General features: G+C 48.3%; 1 protein-coding gene across 1 annotated transcript in view; it reads left to right on the top strand.

The window, feature by feature from the left end:
* LOC8034501 (E3 ubiquitin-protein ligase CHIP) overlaps positions 1-14,169 on the top strand; it is a 28,985-nt gene extending 14,816 nt beyond the window's left edge. Inside the window, exons 4-7 of the mRNA XM_029972201.4 lie at positions 862-928; positions 2,185-2,241; positions 3,550-3,666; positions 10,819-14,169. Of these exons, the coding sequence (XP_029828061.2) occupies positions 862-928; positions 2,185-2,241; positions 3,550-3,666; positions 10,819-10,944 (367 nt within the window). The 3' untranslated portion in view covers positions 10,945-14,169. The remainder of the gene's footprint in view (positions 1-861; positions 929-2,184; positions 2,242-3,549; positions 3,667-10,818) is intronic.
* The last annotated feature ends 198 nt before the right edge of the window (positions 14,170-14,367 follow it).

Raw genomic sequence — 14,367 nt, 5'->3', positions numbered from 1 at the left:
AGGCCCTTCACTCTTTCTTTTTTAGCAGAGCAAACGCCGAGGAGAGGGAAACCGCCAGCTATATCAATCAGGGAGTTTTGTGGGAGGAGATTGTCCCGCTGTTCCCAACATGCAACAGACTCTAGAAGCTGTCTGGTCAAACCAGCAGCATCAAACTAAAATCTTGATATAGACTCTGTGCAAACTTCTTTATTTCTTCAGTTTTCAAAATATCTAGTATACTGTCTTGAGAGTTATATTATATAATAAGAGGGACACATACACAAAAAAATAAAAGATGTGCTATGCATTCCAGTTAGAACACAAAAATTAGTGCTCGAAGTATGGCCTACTTTTGGGTCGTTTCTCTAAGGCCATGTACAGCCTCACTTTTCAGCGAGGGAGAACATCATCTGGGCAGCATCCTCTCCTAACCTGGTGCGTAATGCACATTAGTGCATCTGCGTTTAACTGGATCTCCTGTCCTCAACGAACAAACTCAGGGCCCCAGTCGAACGCTGATGCAGCGTTCGAAAGGGCTGGGACGGGGAGAAAGAGGCAAATAAAAGTAAGAAGCGCAAATGGTATACCTGTCCATCAAAGGTCCAATGAGACTGCCGCACTTCGCACGGCAACGTCGGTCCCCCACTTGCTTCCGGCCAGACGGATGAAAAAAAACCCGAACCGGAGCTTAGAAGTTATCATGTGACCGACTCTCATACCCCTCGGCATTCGACGCGTGCGGCAAGGCGTCCTGCCAACGCATTAAACATTCTCTTATTCATTTTGGCTTAATGACAATGGATCACATTCATTGCAAAGGAGCAAAGTTTTCAACGGCTTCTTTTCTGACTTTTTTTTTATGTTTTTTTGTTTTTTCAGGAAAGTGCAAGAGATGAAGATGAAGGGGGCACGCCAGATGGACGTGGACAAAGTGGAGAACACTCACGTGCGTTCGTATGCAGTCTTGTCAAATTCGTCCGTTCTGGATCCCCCCACACACCCTCACTTGATCTTGCGGGTATACCTTGGCTCGTGTAATGCGCAGACAAGCCCTCAAGCTTCTGTGGCACATTGAACTTTGAACTACAAGAAATTTTGCTCGACGTAGCTGAAAGGGGTTCGGCTTCTGGCTGACAAGTGTGGAGAACAAACGCCTCATTCTTGTAAAATGTGGAATGTGTTTTTTCACAGAAGAGGCTTTTACACGGCTCGAAATTTCTTCACCGTCCTCGATTTTCTCATGAACCAATCGTTGCGCGGCGTACCCAGGTTTATTGAGAGCTTAGGAATGGGTTACATCATTTGAGTCGGGCTTGTCGGAGCTTGAACATGGGATGCTTTGCACGCGAAACGGTAAAGCCTTAGAAGTAGCAATATTTGAAAAAGGAAACAAAGAGGCACTAAAGCCAGTAGCGGCACAAGACTTGTCACTGGACAAATGTAATCCGCCCAATCACAGCTGCGTATGTCGTCGCTTCAGAAACGTTCCAGAAGTCAAAACTCGTCATTGCCAAAAAAACCTTCGGCAAGTTGGTGTGTCGGTATTACAAATTTTATCGGATGGCACCATTCTGCATCGCACAAATGATGCTTTCACCTACACGACGTAAACAACGCAACTTTTCTGGCGCCATTTGCACCGTACAAGCATCATCTACGGAACACTGATTAAATTTTGCCGGGCGTACAGTCATCTGGGAGGTGGATTTTCTCCACGTGTTCCACAACAAGGTTGTCCGTAGTTGCAGGCACTCAACTACCCCATTGGGTAACCTTTGATGATCCGATGATAAGTTTGTCTGACGAACACAAGACGCGACTGGTTAAATCGCAGCAAAAACGACTGCCTGACGCGAGAGTCATGTCGGCTTCGGCGTCAATCAACACGCCAAAGATGGACTCTTTTTTAAATGATGCGTAGATTATCTGTGGCTGCCTTTAGTTGGTCGTGAACTATAAGCACGGATTGGACACGAGTGCTTTGTCGGCGTTCGGAGTGTACTCGGATCAGAACGCATTCCACACGAGTGCTGTGTCGGTGCTCGGCACAAACTCTGAACCGATCGCGGGCTTCACGCCGGAAGTGATGAGATCAACTAATGGCGGCTGCGCATAATCTGTGTCATTTCACAGTTTTGGAAAGGGTCTATTGAAGTAGAGTCGTAAATTGTAACCGCGCCTAATTTGCGTCTGTCCCGACAGGAGAAGTACATGTCGGAGCTGAACAACATCTTCGCCAAGAACGACGACAAGCGACGGGTGAGTGCACGCCGCCGTTTTTGTTGTCTAACGCAGAGCGGGCACAAACTGGCAACGGGAGTGGTTAGAAAATGTGACTCCTTCGGCTTAAGGTGTGGTGCCAGGAAGCTGGGGTTCGTTGTTCTGCTCTGTCGCAGACCGTCTTGACATTTCTGAAGGGCCGATTTCAGATTAAGCTTCCTTTATATGGTTGTGGTGATTTTGAGTAACAGGAGGGCTGAAGCATCATTGCTCTGAATAGTAGCTTATGTATTGTCTAGGGAAATAAATAAAATGGTTAAGAACGAGGACAGAGGCAGAAACAAGTATGACACACGCAAAGGAGTGCAACTTCCTACTGTTAATTTGGCGCAAAACACAGCAGTATAAGTAGCAGTAAACAGCAAGCAACGATAAAGTGTTCCTGGGCCCTCAGGTTAAAACATTGCCTAGTCTCGCCAATATACACTCTCCCGCTAAAACGGTATTTCATAAATAACACCTGAAGCGCATTCCGCGTATCGATTGCTGCGCTCCTTTTTGCATTCTTGCGTGCTCACTTGTGGCTTCATCATAAGGCACACTTTACTGACTCCAAGGCGCCAAAAAGACGAGCGAGACACCGTATCTGGCCGCCACTTTTCTTAGGTTATGGGGCAGGCCCACAAGCATTTTTTCTACTTATACTGCTGTGTTTTGTGCCAAATCAACAGTTGGAAGTTGCGCTTCGTCTGTCGTACTTGTTTCTGCCTCTGTCCTCGTATACTCGTACATAAGTAACACAGTACTTATGTACGTCCTCGTCATAAGTAACACAAAAAGTGTTCCTTACGTTGTGGTTCTAGCCAGGGCTTCCCTGATCAAACAAAAAACAGCGCCAGAAAAACACAGGGACACAGATGAAGGGAAACAGGACAAAGGCTACTCCTTCTGCGCCTTGTCCTGTGTCCCGGTGTTTTTTCGGCACTGTTTTTCGTTTGTAGTGAACCAATAGACCTATTGCTAAATTACCCAAGCATCAAGGAGAATGCAGCGATTGGTGTTCCACGCGTCACACACTCATGCCTTCGCCGCATAAAAGATTCGAAGTAAATAACCAAAATGAAGCGTTAACGAACGCGCGTGCAAGATGCAATTTGTTTTTGGTATTTGCTTTAGAAAAGTTACTATTGCTGAGGCCAGCACGTGCGGCGCGTGGAACACTAATCCCTGCATTCTCCTTGATGCTTGGGTAATTTAGCAATAGGTCTATTGGACCAAATCCCCACTATATTGCTTCCCTGATCACGTGGCCCTTGCTAAGCGCGACGTCTCGACCTCTCGCACCAGAAACGTGACGTCCCTGACTACCTCTGCGGGAAGATCAGCTTCGAGATCATGAGGGAGCCGGTCATCACCCCGAGTGGAATCACTTACGACCGACGGGACATTGAGGAGCACCTACAGGTGAGACACGGTTTGGGGCATTGGGAAGTGCTGCGAATCGAACTCGAAATAAGGCGGTTTAAATTGGCTGGCCATGAAGAAAATCAAGAAATGCAAGGGAGAAAGAGACATTTCACCGCTCTTCTCCGACCCTAACCAGCTGGGGAAACATTTCCCAAGAATTTCCCTAGAATGTTTTCCCATTCCCTATGCCCCATAGGGAATGAGAAAACATTCTCGGGAAATTGCTGGGAATTGTTTCCCCAGGGAAGAGCGGTTTTCCTTGCATTTTCGCTACGACACCTGTATGGAAAAGGCTTCATTGTCCGACTTTTGAGTGAGGATCCTGATGAAAACTGTAAGGCTTGCTCGCAGGAAGAAGCAACTGCCGTGGGGCATAATGAGCGGTTCCACCAACGGGGTATTTTCCCGAGGGAAAGTCTCTAGTGTGTTTACGAGTTTTTTTTTTCCCCCAGAGGGAAAATTTGCAACGTATTAGTGGGGCAAGGTGTCTTCCCTGGGGAAAATCTCTAGCATGACAGCAAATAGGTTATTTTCCCTGGGATATACTGGAATTTTCTGTAGGCCGCTTCTATACCTTCCTGCGAACAATATGCTGTGCACAGCATTCTGAAAACCAGTTGGCTTGGAGTGAAGTGGCACGGTTTTGGTGCGGACCGACCAAGAAACGCCATTTGAAGTGTTGATCTCTGGCTTTTGCACGGGCTCCTCGTTGATGCCCTGCCCGCATCTCGCGACATATTTATCTCGACTCATGTGTCCTCAATTTTCGTACTGCAGCACTTTTGTCGGACTTAACTCGCATCTGGCAGAGTCAGATCTCGATATCTTCACTGCATAGCATCTGTCTTGAGCAGGAGCCGACTTACACTGCGAGAACTGCCGTTGAGCTTGCGTTATTGTGCGTCAGTGCATACATTCATGAAATTATCTTTTTGCAAGTGACATATTCACCGCTCCAGATGGTAGAGCATTCAAAGTAAGACTCATAAACGCCGTTTAAACGGCAAAAGCAAATGGGCTCGTTCGTCTTTTTCTGCACTGCACCGCAGCAGTGCTGGAAAGTGAAGTCGGCTCTCATTTACATTTTATTGATTCAGAGTCGCGTTCGCGCCCAAACTTGCTGCGCAATAGCATGGCTGGAACCCCTCGCACGAGCCGTCTTTGAGAAAGCAACGAATCCAGCATTTGCGTGAAGGGTATCATACCGTGGTCACCGGCACAACAAACTCAAAGATAGGTGTACCGAGCACTTTTGTTGAGTGCGCGGGGTTGGGCGCCGGTACGACACAAAACAGTTCTTTGCTTTTTGGTGCTTCATTTCGTTGTTTTTTATCGTGGAGATATCTACGATTTTGGAAAACATCCTCTGCGCATGGGCAGCCCCACGCAGACGCTGGTTCGAAAGTTGCGAGTATGAAAGCACGTGATTGCGTGTGCGGGCAAAATAAGCCCCTGCCTTTTAAGAAGGGGAGTTACATCCTGCTTCCTAGATGCAGTGGCCTGTGAGTGAGTGATTTCCCCCACCCTTTACACCCATCGTGGCTTATTTGCGGCTTATCTTTCACTCTGAAGTTCTGCAAAAAAGGCTTCCTCTTTCTTCCCTTCTTGTGGCCCTCACATTTTCATACCATTCCGATCCAGGCTTCCAACAAAGGGCAACAGTTATTTTGAAAAAACAAAAACAAAAAGAAAACATTAAATAAAAATTGCAGTGATCAAAGAAGCACCCAGCGAAAACGCACCGTGCTGTGCGAGAAACAAACTATGTTCTCGTTTCCTGGTCCTGGAAGGTTCCTTCGCTAATCCTTTGGCGCACAGATAGTGACATGTCCATTGGGGGGGGCACCTTTTTTCCAGGCTTATGTCCATTCACATGCTCACACAATGAACCACTCCACCATCTGAACGGTGCATGTGGACTCCTCCCAGACTTTCTATGTCCTTTCTTTCCATCCTTCGCTTCCCTCGCTCAAAGACGTGAGAGGAGGAAAGCCTAGCAGAATATTAAGTCTTGTCATCCGCCTTTATGTGGAGGCAGCAGATCAAAGCACGTATGGATACCGACCAGCGGCAGCCGGACGGTTTGTTTCTGCTTTCCTCCCTGTGCTTAGGAATAACTCGTTTTTGTTTTCTTGCTGCAGTAGAACCTTGTTGATACGTTTTTGAGGGGACAGCGGAAAAGAAACGTATACTCCGGGAAAACATGACAACCGATAACACAATTGGGGGGCTCTAGATGCAATAGAAAGCAGCTCTTATGCAATGGTTTATTTTATGTTTACTTACAGAACTGTTAAGGGCTCAGACACGTTCAAAAAAGCGCATAATATCCGCCTGCCGTTTCGAATTTATGTTAAGCAGTAAAAGCCGTTTCTCGAGGAGCCGCAGTCCTCTCTCACTCCTCCGCGTAGTCGTCAACATTTACGTAGTGGCGCAAGGTGTCCAACGCAACGACCACGTCCGCAAACGTAAGCACAGCGTAATTCTTCGTTTCTTGCTCGACATCTTTATCACTTTCTTCTCTTTAAAACTTTTAACTTCTTTAAGCTTTTAACTTCTCTTTAAAAGAGAGTGCCTTCCTTTTTCGCGATGCCATAACCGTCGTCAAAGGGCGCAAAGTGCACATACTTCGAAACACCACGGTTCAAGCAATTGAGCGGAACAGAAACTAGAAGTGCAGCGTCCATGCGAATGCACCTCGTGCCAGAGAAAGAGAAGGACAGATGAAAGAGAGAAGGAGCGTTTGCCGCCTCGTCAGCCTCGCTCCTTGTCTGAGCAGTGCTCCAAGGTCATACCCGGGCAAGATGGGAAGCTGTGCCAGAGCTCAGCAAAGCCCAGCGAGGAGACAGAGAGATGGAAAAGAGGGGGAAAGGAGTGAAGGGAAGACGGGCACCTTCGTGCCCACACGTGCCGTGCGACCCGCATTGCATAGCGGCTTCGCTTCGAAGCCAGCATGGCAGCCTGGCATTGCGATGCCAACACTTTTGGACACAGCAACCGGGAAAGCAAACGTAACAGGCAGGAAGCTAATACATGTATCTCTATACACCAACTCAACTCTCCTACGTCACGCCGCGGTGGTGGCGCGCCGGACGCACTTCCGGTCTGGGGCGGTGGGCAGAAGTCGCCGTGCCAGACATGCATTCCTGTGTTCCTTTGGAAGAAACGAGACAAAAAAATCTGCCTTCTCGTCAAAATGCTGCGATGGGGGCTTTACCAAGAGAGTCTGGAAAGGTTTGAAGATCAGTTTTCGTGTGTTTTTGCACCCTCTGTTCGTCCGAGAACGTGGATAGTAACCTTGAAAAGGGCAAACCAGACGCTGTCTAACTACGATTGCGTGTGCGGGCCACAATTTGTGGTCGCCAGATGTATTTGCATTGTTCCAACATGAACGAGAGAAAACCCCCAAGTCGTCCGGACCACCCACGGGTTCAGTGCGTCTTCAAATTCACACGGCCGCCTGATCGTTCGAACTTTCGTCTGCTCTTTCAAAGTTGTCTGCTTTTTGTCGTCTGCTCGTTCAAACAAAAGCGGCCCGTTGACCAAACTTTGACCCGGTGATTGCCATAAGAAGTGATTGCAGGCCTCAAAAGGCTTAAGTAGGCTCGGTGTAAACAGTAGATACAAGATGTTAATCATTGGTACCGGTGGCCATCCTACTTGTTACGCTTGGTCTGTTCCCGCTCCCGATTTTCAGTATCGACGTCGATCATCGCCGCTACCTTTTACACTTTTGCAGCACGAGCGACGTCACGACCGAAAATAGCTACAGGAATCTCATCATGGTTTTGGCGTCCATTCTGCAGCGTTCATGCGAATGAATCGCCGCATGCCAAATTATTTACGGAAAGTTTAGCGGCGTAACGAGCCTCGATAATTTCGCTCAGGCGATTCAAGTGGTAAGACATTGCGATGAGGACGTAGAATCGACAACTCCAACGCGAAAAAGAGTATGCAGACTCAGACAGACGCCGACAACGTGACATTCGAATGGTTTGTTGACGCGGGACGCGGTGCTTCTTGCCCGTACTCCATTGCGCGTGCGTTCGAACTGTCGTCTGCTCTTTCAAGCTTGGCTGCTTTTTGTCGTCAGCTCGTTCAAACGGCAGCGGCCCGTAAACCAAACGTTGACCCGGTAATTGCAATAAGAACTAAGTGCAGGCCTCAAAACACTTTCGAAGGTTGGTTGGGGTAAGTCGGCTAAGTGTAAACAGATACAAGTTGTTGTTGATCATTGTTACCAGTGGCCATCACCGACTTGTAATGCCCGATTCTACTTGCGGTTTTCAGTATCGATGTCCACCATCTCAGCTACGGTCCACGCTTTTGCAGTCCGAGCGACGTCGCGACTGAAAAAAGCGAGCAGAATCTCATCGTGGGATTCAGGCTTTAGCGCCCATTCTGCGGCGTCCGCATGAAATGAATCGCCGCACGTCACATTATTCACGCAAAGTTTTGCCTCAATAGTTTTGCTGAAGCCGCTCAAGTAGTCAGACATTGTTAGGAGGACGTAGAATCAACAATTCCAACGCGAAAAGGAGCACGGGGACTCCCACCGACGCCGAAATCAACGCAATTCAATGGTTTGTTTATGGGCGACGGCGGGCTTCTTGCCCACCATCCACCGCGCATGCGCGGCGCCGGTGGCGTCCGCGAGGGGTGCTCCGGTTTGTTTGTAAACATGAGTTGGTGTATAAAAGTAAAATTGGACCGGCGTTTTTTAATGTATCAACCAAGAACGTATCAACTAGGGTCTACTGTATTTTTTTTTTTCTTCAAGATACCTATGCTCGCAACTTTCGAGTGTTATAAATGCACCACTTCAGAACACCTTTGTGGAAATGTGTGATTGCACTTGTAGGAATTCGCATAGTGCTGCCTATTCGGCATTTCTCACGTGGTCCCTCAACAACCCAGTGATGTGATTGCTGCGCCAATTGCGCCAAATTGCGCCAAGGGGCTAACCCTGCTACATTTCACCGAAATATGGCTAATCTGCGCCAAGCCTGCGCCAAAGGACCAATTTCGGTAGCCTTTCAAAAACGAAACTAAGAACCGTAATTGAGCATGCAAGAGCTAGGTGCCACAAGACGCCGCCCGACACAAAGTACCCTGCATCAATCGTCTATTCGGTCTTGCATGATTTTTCCCGTCGTCTTGCGTTTCGCGCTCTCGTCGTCTCAGAAATCTCGTCTCGCGCCTTTTTTTTTTTTTAGTGATAGGCGTGGGCGTGTGCGGATGCTCCGGCGTTAGTGTGCCGGGTTCCAGCCATGCCGTCATGCTGTGAAACAAAACCACGTTTTTGCGTGGCGAGAGTTACTTTGTGAGCTGAAGCGCTCACGCGACCACAGTCGCCGCGGTCGCGCGACGTCGTATGTTGCCGTCCCCACGTCGCTGCAGATATGGCGCTTTCTGTGGCGCTTTCTAAACTAAAACGCATCGACATCTCTGCTCTTGTTTAAATCATACGCTGCTATAAAAATCCCTCTTTAACTCAATTATTGCTTGGCGAAGTTTTGATTACCTAGGTTTCTCTCGGTGGGCTTTCTTTCGAGAGGGACCCCGGTACGTGAAAAATCTGCCGCGAAAGAAAGTTGATGACGAGAAGCGAGCTAAAGCATCGAAGGCAATGTCTGCACGCTGAACCCACACAGCGCGCTTGTTTGTCTCGAGTTCAGTCGTTGCACAAAGCGCTCCAAGAACTTTTTGACCTTGATTGGTAATGCCGGCCTGGCAAGCACGCGCCGCTGGTCTTTTTATTGTCGTATGCTGGACAGTTACATTTTGCATACTATTTTGAGAACCAGTTGGTGGCATGGTTTCGGTTTCGGTCGAACAACCATTGTCTCCGCTCGCGCGGCGAATCACGTGTAACTGCAAGCCTGCCGAAGTTGCCCTCACGTGCATGTGAACATGATTGCACGAGATGCACCAGCCGGGACGCTTGCAATTCATTGTTTTAGGTTTGCTTACTTTTTATAAAAATCGGCACGTCGGGAACCAGTAAAACGGTGCAAGTGTTGTTGTTGTTTTTTTTCGGATTTTTTCAGCAACGCTTACAGCTTTGTATACTTGTGGGATGTCTCAGCACCACAAACACAAACAGCGAGTTCCGCCCCAACACGTCACATCACAACACAACACAAAGTGGCCTTCTTTGTCCAGCACTTAAAACAAATATTAATTTTTCTAAGAATATATGCCTCAAACGTCACTTTTTCTGCTCTGAAACACTCTTTTGGCTGCTCCAAAGTCCACATTTGCTGCTCCAAAACACTGTTTTGGCTGCTCCAAAAGTTGCTCCAAAATGGCTTAGGCCAATCACGTCACTGACAACCCGAGTCCAGCCTGTTTCTTTCACGGGAGCGGGATTCCACTCCCCGTTTATTGGTGCATAAACCACAATGCCCAAAATAGTCAATCTAAACTACAAATATTCACAAATGCACGTAAAGCCAAAGCTAAGCACAAACAGGGCCCCCTGGCCTCGTGTCCCGCATTTACCCTAGATCCGATCGCACACACTTGCCTGGTCTCGGTGCCGCCCAGAGTCCTAAGAGACTTTTGCCCCCCGGTCCCCCCCTCTATATCTCGGTCGATGGGCAAGGAGGTTTCTCCTTGCCCGCCCTGGGGTGCCCTGCAGCGCCATCCAGTGGCTAGGAGAGAAAGCGGCATGTCGGGAGCCAAATTCGAGATCCCAATCGACCCTGCAGCGACACGATCATGTGATTGTGTCTGAGGCAAGGCAACTGCATAGCCACCTCGCTGCAACAATGCCAGAGTGGTTTGATGGGCACCCTCGTCAATGCACGGTGCGCCATACATTCTGTTCACTGTCTTAATTAGATGTCATTTAATTAAAACTTCGGAACCAAGCTAGTTTGTTTGTGATTTTCGTGGCATCAAAAAGCGCAAAGAAGACCGAAGGTAGGGACCGCTCGATAAAGTGTCCTTTAAATCGGTTGAAAGTTAGCCCCCGTCCGTGTCGTCGGGGTCTTTGCCCCGTCTCTTTTGCGCTTTTTAATAGCATCAACATATGTCGTCGTCATTTGTTAGTGGAGTAGCACTCGCGAAACATCCTGTGCAATTGCTTGCTAATGATTGTGGTTAGGATTGACCGATTTCGTTTGTCCGTCCCTCGCATCACAGAGGGTGGGGCACTTCGACCCGGTGACCAGGACGCCGCTGACCCAAGACCAGCTGGTCCCCAACCTGGCCATGAAAGAGGTCGTGGACGCCTTTCTGGTCGAGAACGAGTGGGCTCTAGACTACTGACCCCCCCGTTGTCGCCGGAGCAGACGCCCCCAACAGCGTACGACACCTCCGGAGAAACCGCAAATCAGCGACGGAACCCCCGTGGGTCCGTGTCTCGGCTACGTTTTCCTGCTGATTCATCGCTTCCGGCTCGCGTGACGCCCTCACGAGTCGTTGTCCTAGACTCGCACGGGGCGGCACGCACATCTCCTGCGTCTCTTCTCGAGTTCTCCGAGCCGCGACGTACTTGCAGACGCGCCGGAACGCGTCTGCGGACGCGACGCACCGACCTCGGTGAGTCGCGGCGTCGGCGGCGACGACGCACCGTCTTCGTTCTGACGGGCGCAAAATATACCTTTAGTGGTGCAGTTTTACTGGCTTGCACAGACTCAGTCCTACAAAGCGGTACGGAAATCACGTTTGTGGCCCCTTGTCTAGAACTCGACACTCGCATTGCTTGTTGCCTTTTTTTTTTTTTTTTTTTTTAATTTTATTGGTTGCCTGTGAACTAAAGCAATGTCTCGCAGCACTTTTTTTTTTTTCTTCTTTTTTCCCCCAATATGAAGTTTGTGTTGTCTAGGTTTTCGCTGCCATGTAGTGGCTTTTTGAACAATTTTTTTTCCCTAGAGGAGGTTATTGTACCGTGAAGCTTTTACAGCCACTGAAAGGATGACAAGGGTTGGGAGGAGCTTTGGTTGTTCTGCGTCCAGCGCAAGCTTCCTACCTTCGGCATCGCTTCGGCGTCGCATCAGCTTCGAGCGTGCATGCGCCGCCAAAGTACAGCGTGTCCCCCAAAAGTATTCACCGTGTTTCTTTTTCTCCACTAGCGGTCCAAACCAGACACCAAAGTGTCGGAGCTAGCTGCTAGCCCAATTCTAAAGATGCAAGTGATTTTCTGAAAATTGCAAGGGGGAAGCAAGACCAGTCTTCGCCCGTCTTCGGTAACCATCGCCATTCAGCTTGACGTGTCCGAGACTGCCGCCGCCATCGGCCGCCACTCTCCCGTCGGACATTCCGGAAAATCGCTCGTAACTCCTTCAATTAGGTGACGGTCGGTTCCGAAACTTTGGCATCCGGTTCGGACAACCAGGGCTGCGTTTGCGCGGAGAACGGGCATTCGGCAATGTGTAGTTAATTTTTTTGCAGTGAAAAGAGCCCCGTAATTTTTTTTTGGACATTTCGAAAAGATGCTTTGTCGTTTTCGTCGGTCTGTAACTGTAGTTCTAGAGCCTAATATTTGGGAACCAAGAACGCAGCCCATTTATTTGCGCGGCTTCATTTCTCTCGGCGTGGAAGGCCGTCGCCCGTCTTACAGCAGAGCCGATGCCCGATGGACCGTCGCGTTTTTGGGTGGCCCGGCCCGCTGGCCCAAGCGAAAGAAGCGTCCTTTCGACTTCCTAGCGTTGCGTTTGGAGATTCCATCGTACATTCTTTTCCCACTTGTGTGGGGTGACGCGGGAAGGACCGGCATGTTCGGCATGCTTTGCAAAAAACGAATTCCAAACGTTGGTACCTGAAATCAGGCACGCGAACATTGTTTCGCAAGATGTTTTATGTCTACTTTTTTTTTTTTGGAGCTCGGTGGTACATGGCGAAACATTAAAAAAGAAAAATTGGCTGCCACATATTTTCCATGACCCATGCCAGTCAGTTTGTCGTTTGCACGCCGATTTATGAGCTTGCCCCCCCCCGGGCGGCTAGCCGAACGCAGAAACGCAGAGGCTGGCGACGAGCGAGGTGATTGCGATGATTCATAATTTTGACTAGATATACGGGCAGTGGCCACCTGGTAGCAACCTTGCAAACCAGAAGCTCTTCACATGCACCAGATTATAGCTCCCATTGTTGACTTTCTCTTGTCTTTCCAAAATGCTGAGCCACCGAAGCGGGCCTTGACGAGCCTCCACAAAGGCCTATGCTGGGGACAGGGACTCAGTTGCTGCGTTTGATTAACGTCACCTTCTGCACCGGTGCAGAAAAGTGGAGGGCAGTGTATTTCCGTTCGTGTCTCAATACAGATAGCGGAAGTACACTGCCCTACACTTTTCTGGACCGGTGCAGGGGGTGCGGGTCAATCGAACGAAGCTATACCCATTATCACCTCAAGAACCGTAGTAAAAAAAGTCAGACTCCTCGCAGTGCGTTACTGATTTCCCCCTTTATGTAGAGAATTAAGATATATGTAAATGAATTGTAGATTGGATACATGTTCTCTTATTAAGATGTACACTTTCCAAATGCCAAAACCATCGCTTTTTCCTCCGATAACCAAATCTCGTTAGAACTACTTTGTGCCGTGTATGAACAATGCGCAAAACTTGCTTCTTTTTTTTGAGGTGAAAATGGGTGTAGTATAATTATAAATTGTCAATAACCTGTCTTGCTGTGGTAATGATGAAGTGAAGTAAACAGAATAAGAGGAAACAAAAACTGAAGGTCTATGCACGTCCGCCGTCTTTGCTATATTTGCGATATTTTGCACACCTCTAACTTGAGCTCTAAAAAAAAAAAAAAAAAAACGGATTCAAAATTTTGTTGCAAAGCGGCATTCGCATGCCCAATTTCAGCTACGTATGTTTAGACTTCAACTTTTGCAAGCGTGACAATTGTCTTTACAGCCTCACTCCGTACACAAGTTGAGTTGTACACATGTTCTGGTGCTTTTACTAGTGCTGCCGCTGCTGTTTTGTAGGATACTCTATGTTTATAGTGTTTGAATGTCCCCAGTTTGTTTGCTCCTCTTGGTTTGAGGACCAAAACAGTCCTTGCGATGTATTATATTTCCGCCATGCTTCCTTCGACAAATGTCGTCCTCGACCAGCCAAGACAAGGATGCGCATCTTGCAGATGATATACACTGGTGTTGTTGTTTACATTCTCTGGGGAAAGTAATGGCTGTTGCATCTAAGGCAAGGGTCTGCGAACGTCTGTGTGGGTGGTGCAAGAGGGTGCTTGATGCTTGATGGCAAATGAAGCCCCCGGTATTACTCATTTCGTGGTTGTCGTCTTTGAAGCAGGTTAGTCATTGTGTGTGCTGTTGCACCCTGCTCTGCAAGGTACCGGATGTGTGAAGCTCCAATGTTAAACTACCCTTGAAGATGGTCTCCCTCATTGTTGCCTTCTTACCTGGCTGCACCATTTTCGTCTGCTGTTTTTGCAGCGAGTGTTCCTTGTTCGACAAGAGTGTACCCAGGGCTGTTACGAGTAACCTGTACATAATAAAAGAAAACCTTTGAGTTACTATTATTTCAATGCATGTGTGACTTTCTGTAGACCCCTTCTGAATGCGTGCTCCCTCTGTTAGAAGTTGTAGAATTTCTGCACGATGGTGGATAGTGGATGCAGGATACACTGCCTGAGTTAGAACACCAGAAATTTGACAAACACCAGTACCAATGCCAGCTTATCTAATATATCTTATCAATCTACAGCTTATCTGTGATG

Source organism: Ixodes scapularis, unplaced genomic scaffold, assembly GCF_016920785.2.
Source record: "Ixodes scapularis isolate PalLabHiFi unplaced genomic scaffold, ASM1692078v2 PGA_scaffold6__148_contigs__length_123643588, whole genome shotgun sequence".
Classification (NCBI taxonomy): domain Eukaryota; kingdom Metazoa; phylum Arthropoda; class Arachnida; order Ixodida; family Ixodidae; genus Ixodes; species Ixodes scapularis.
This window is presented reverse-complemented; position numbering and strand designations above follow the sequence as displayed.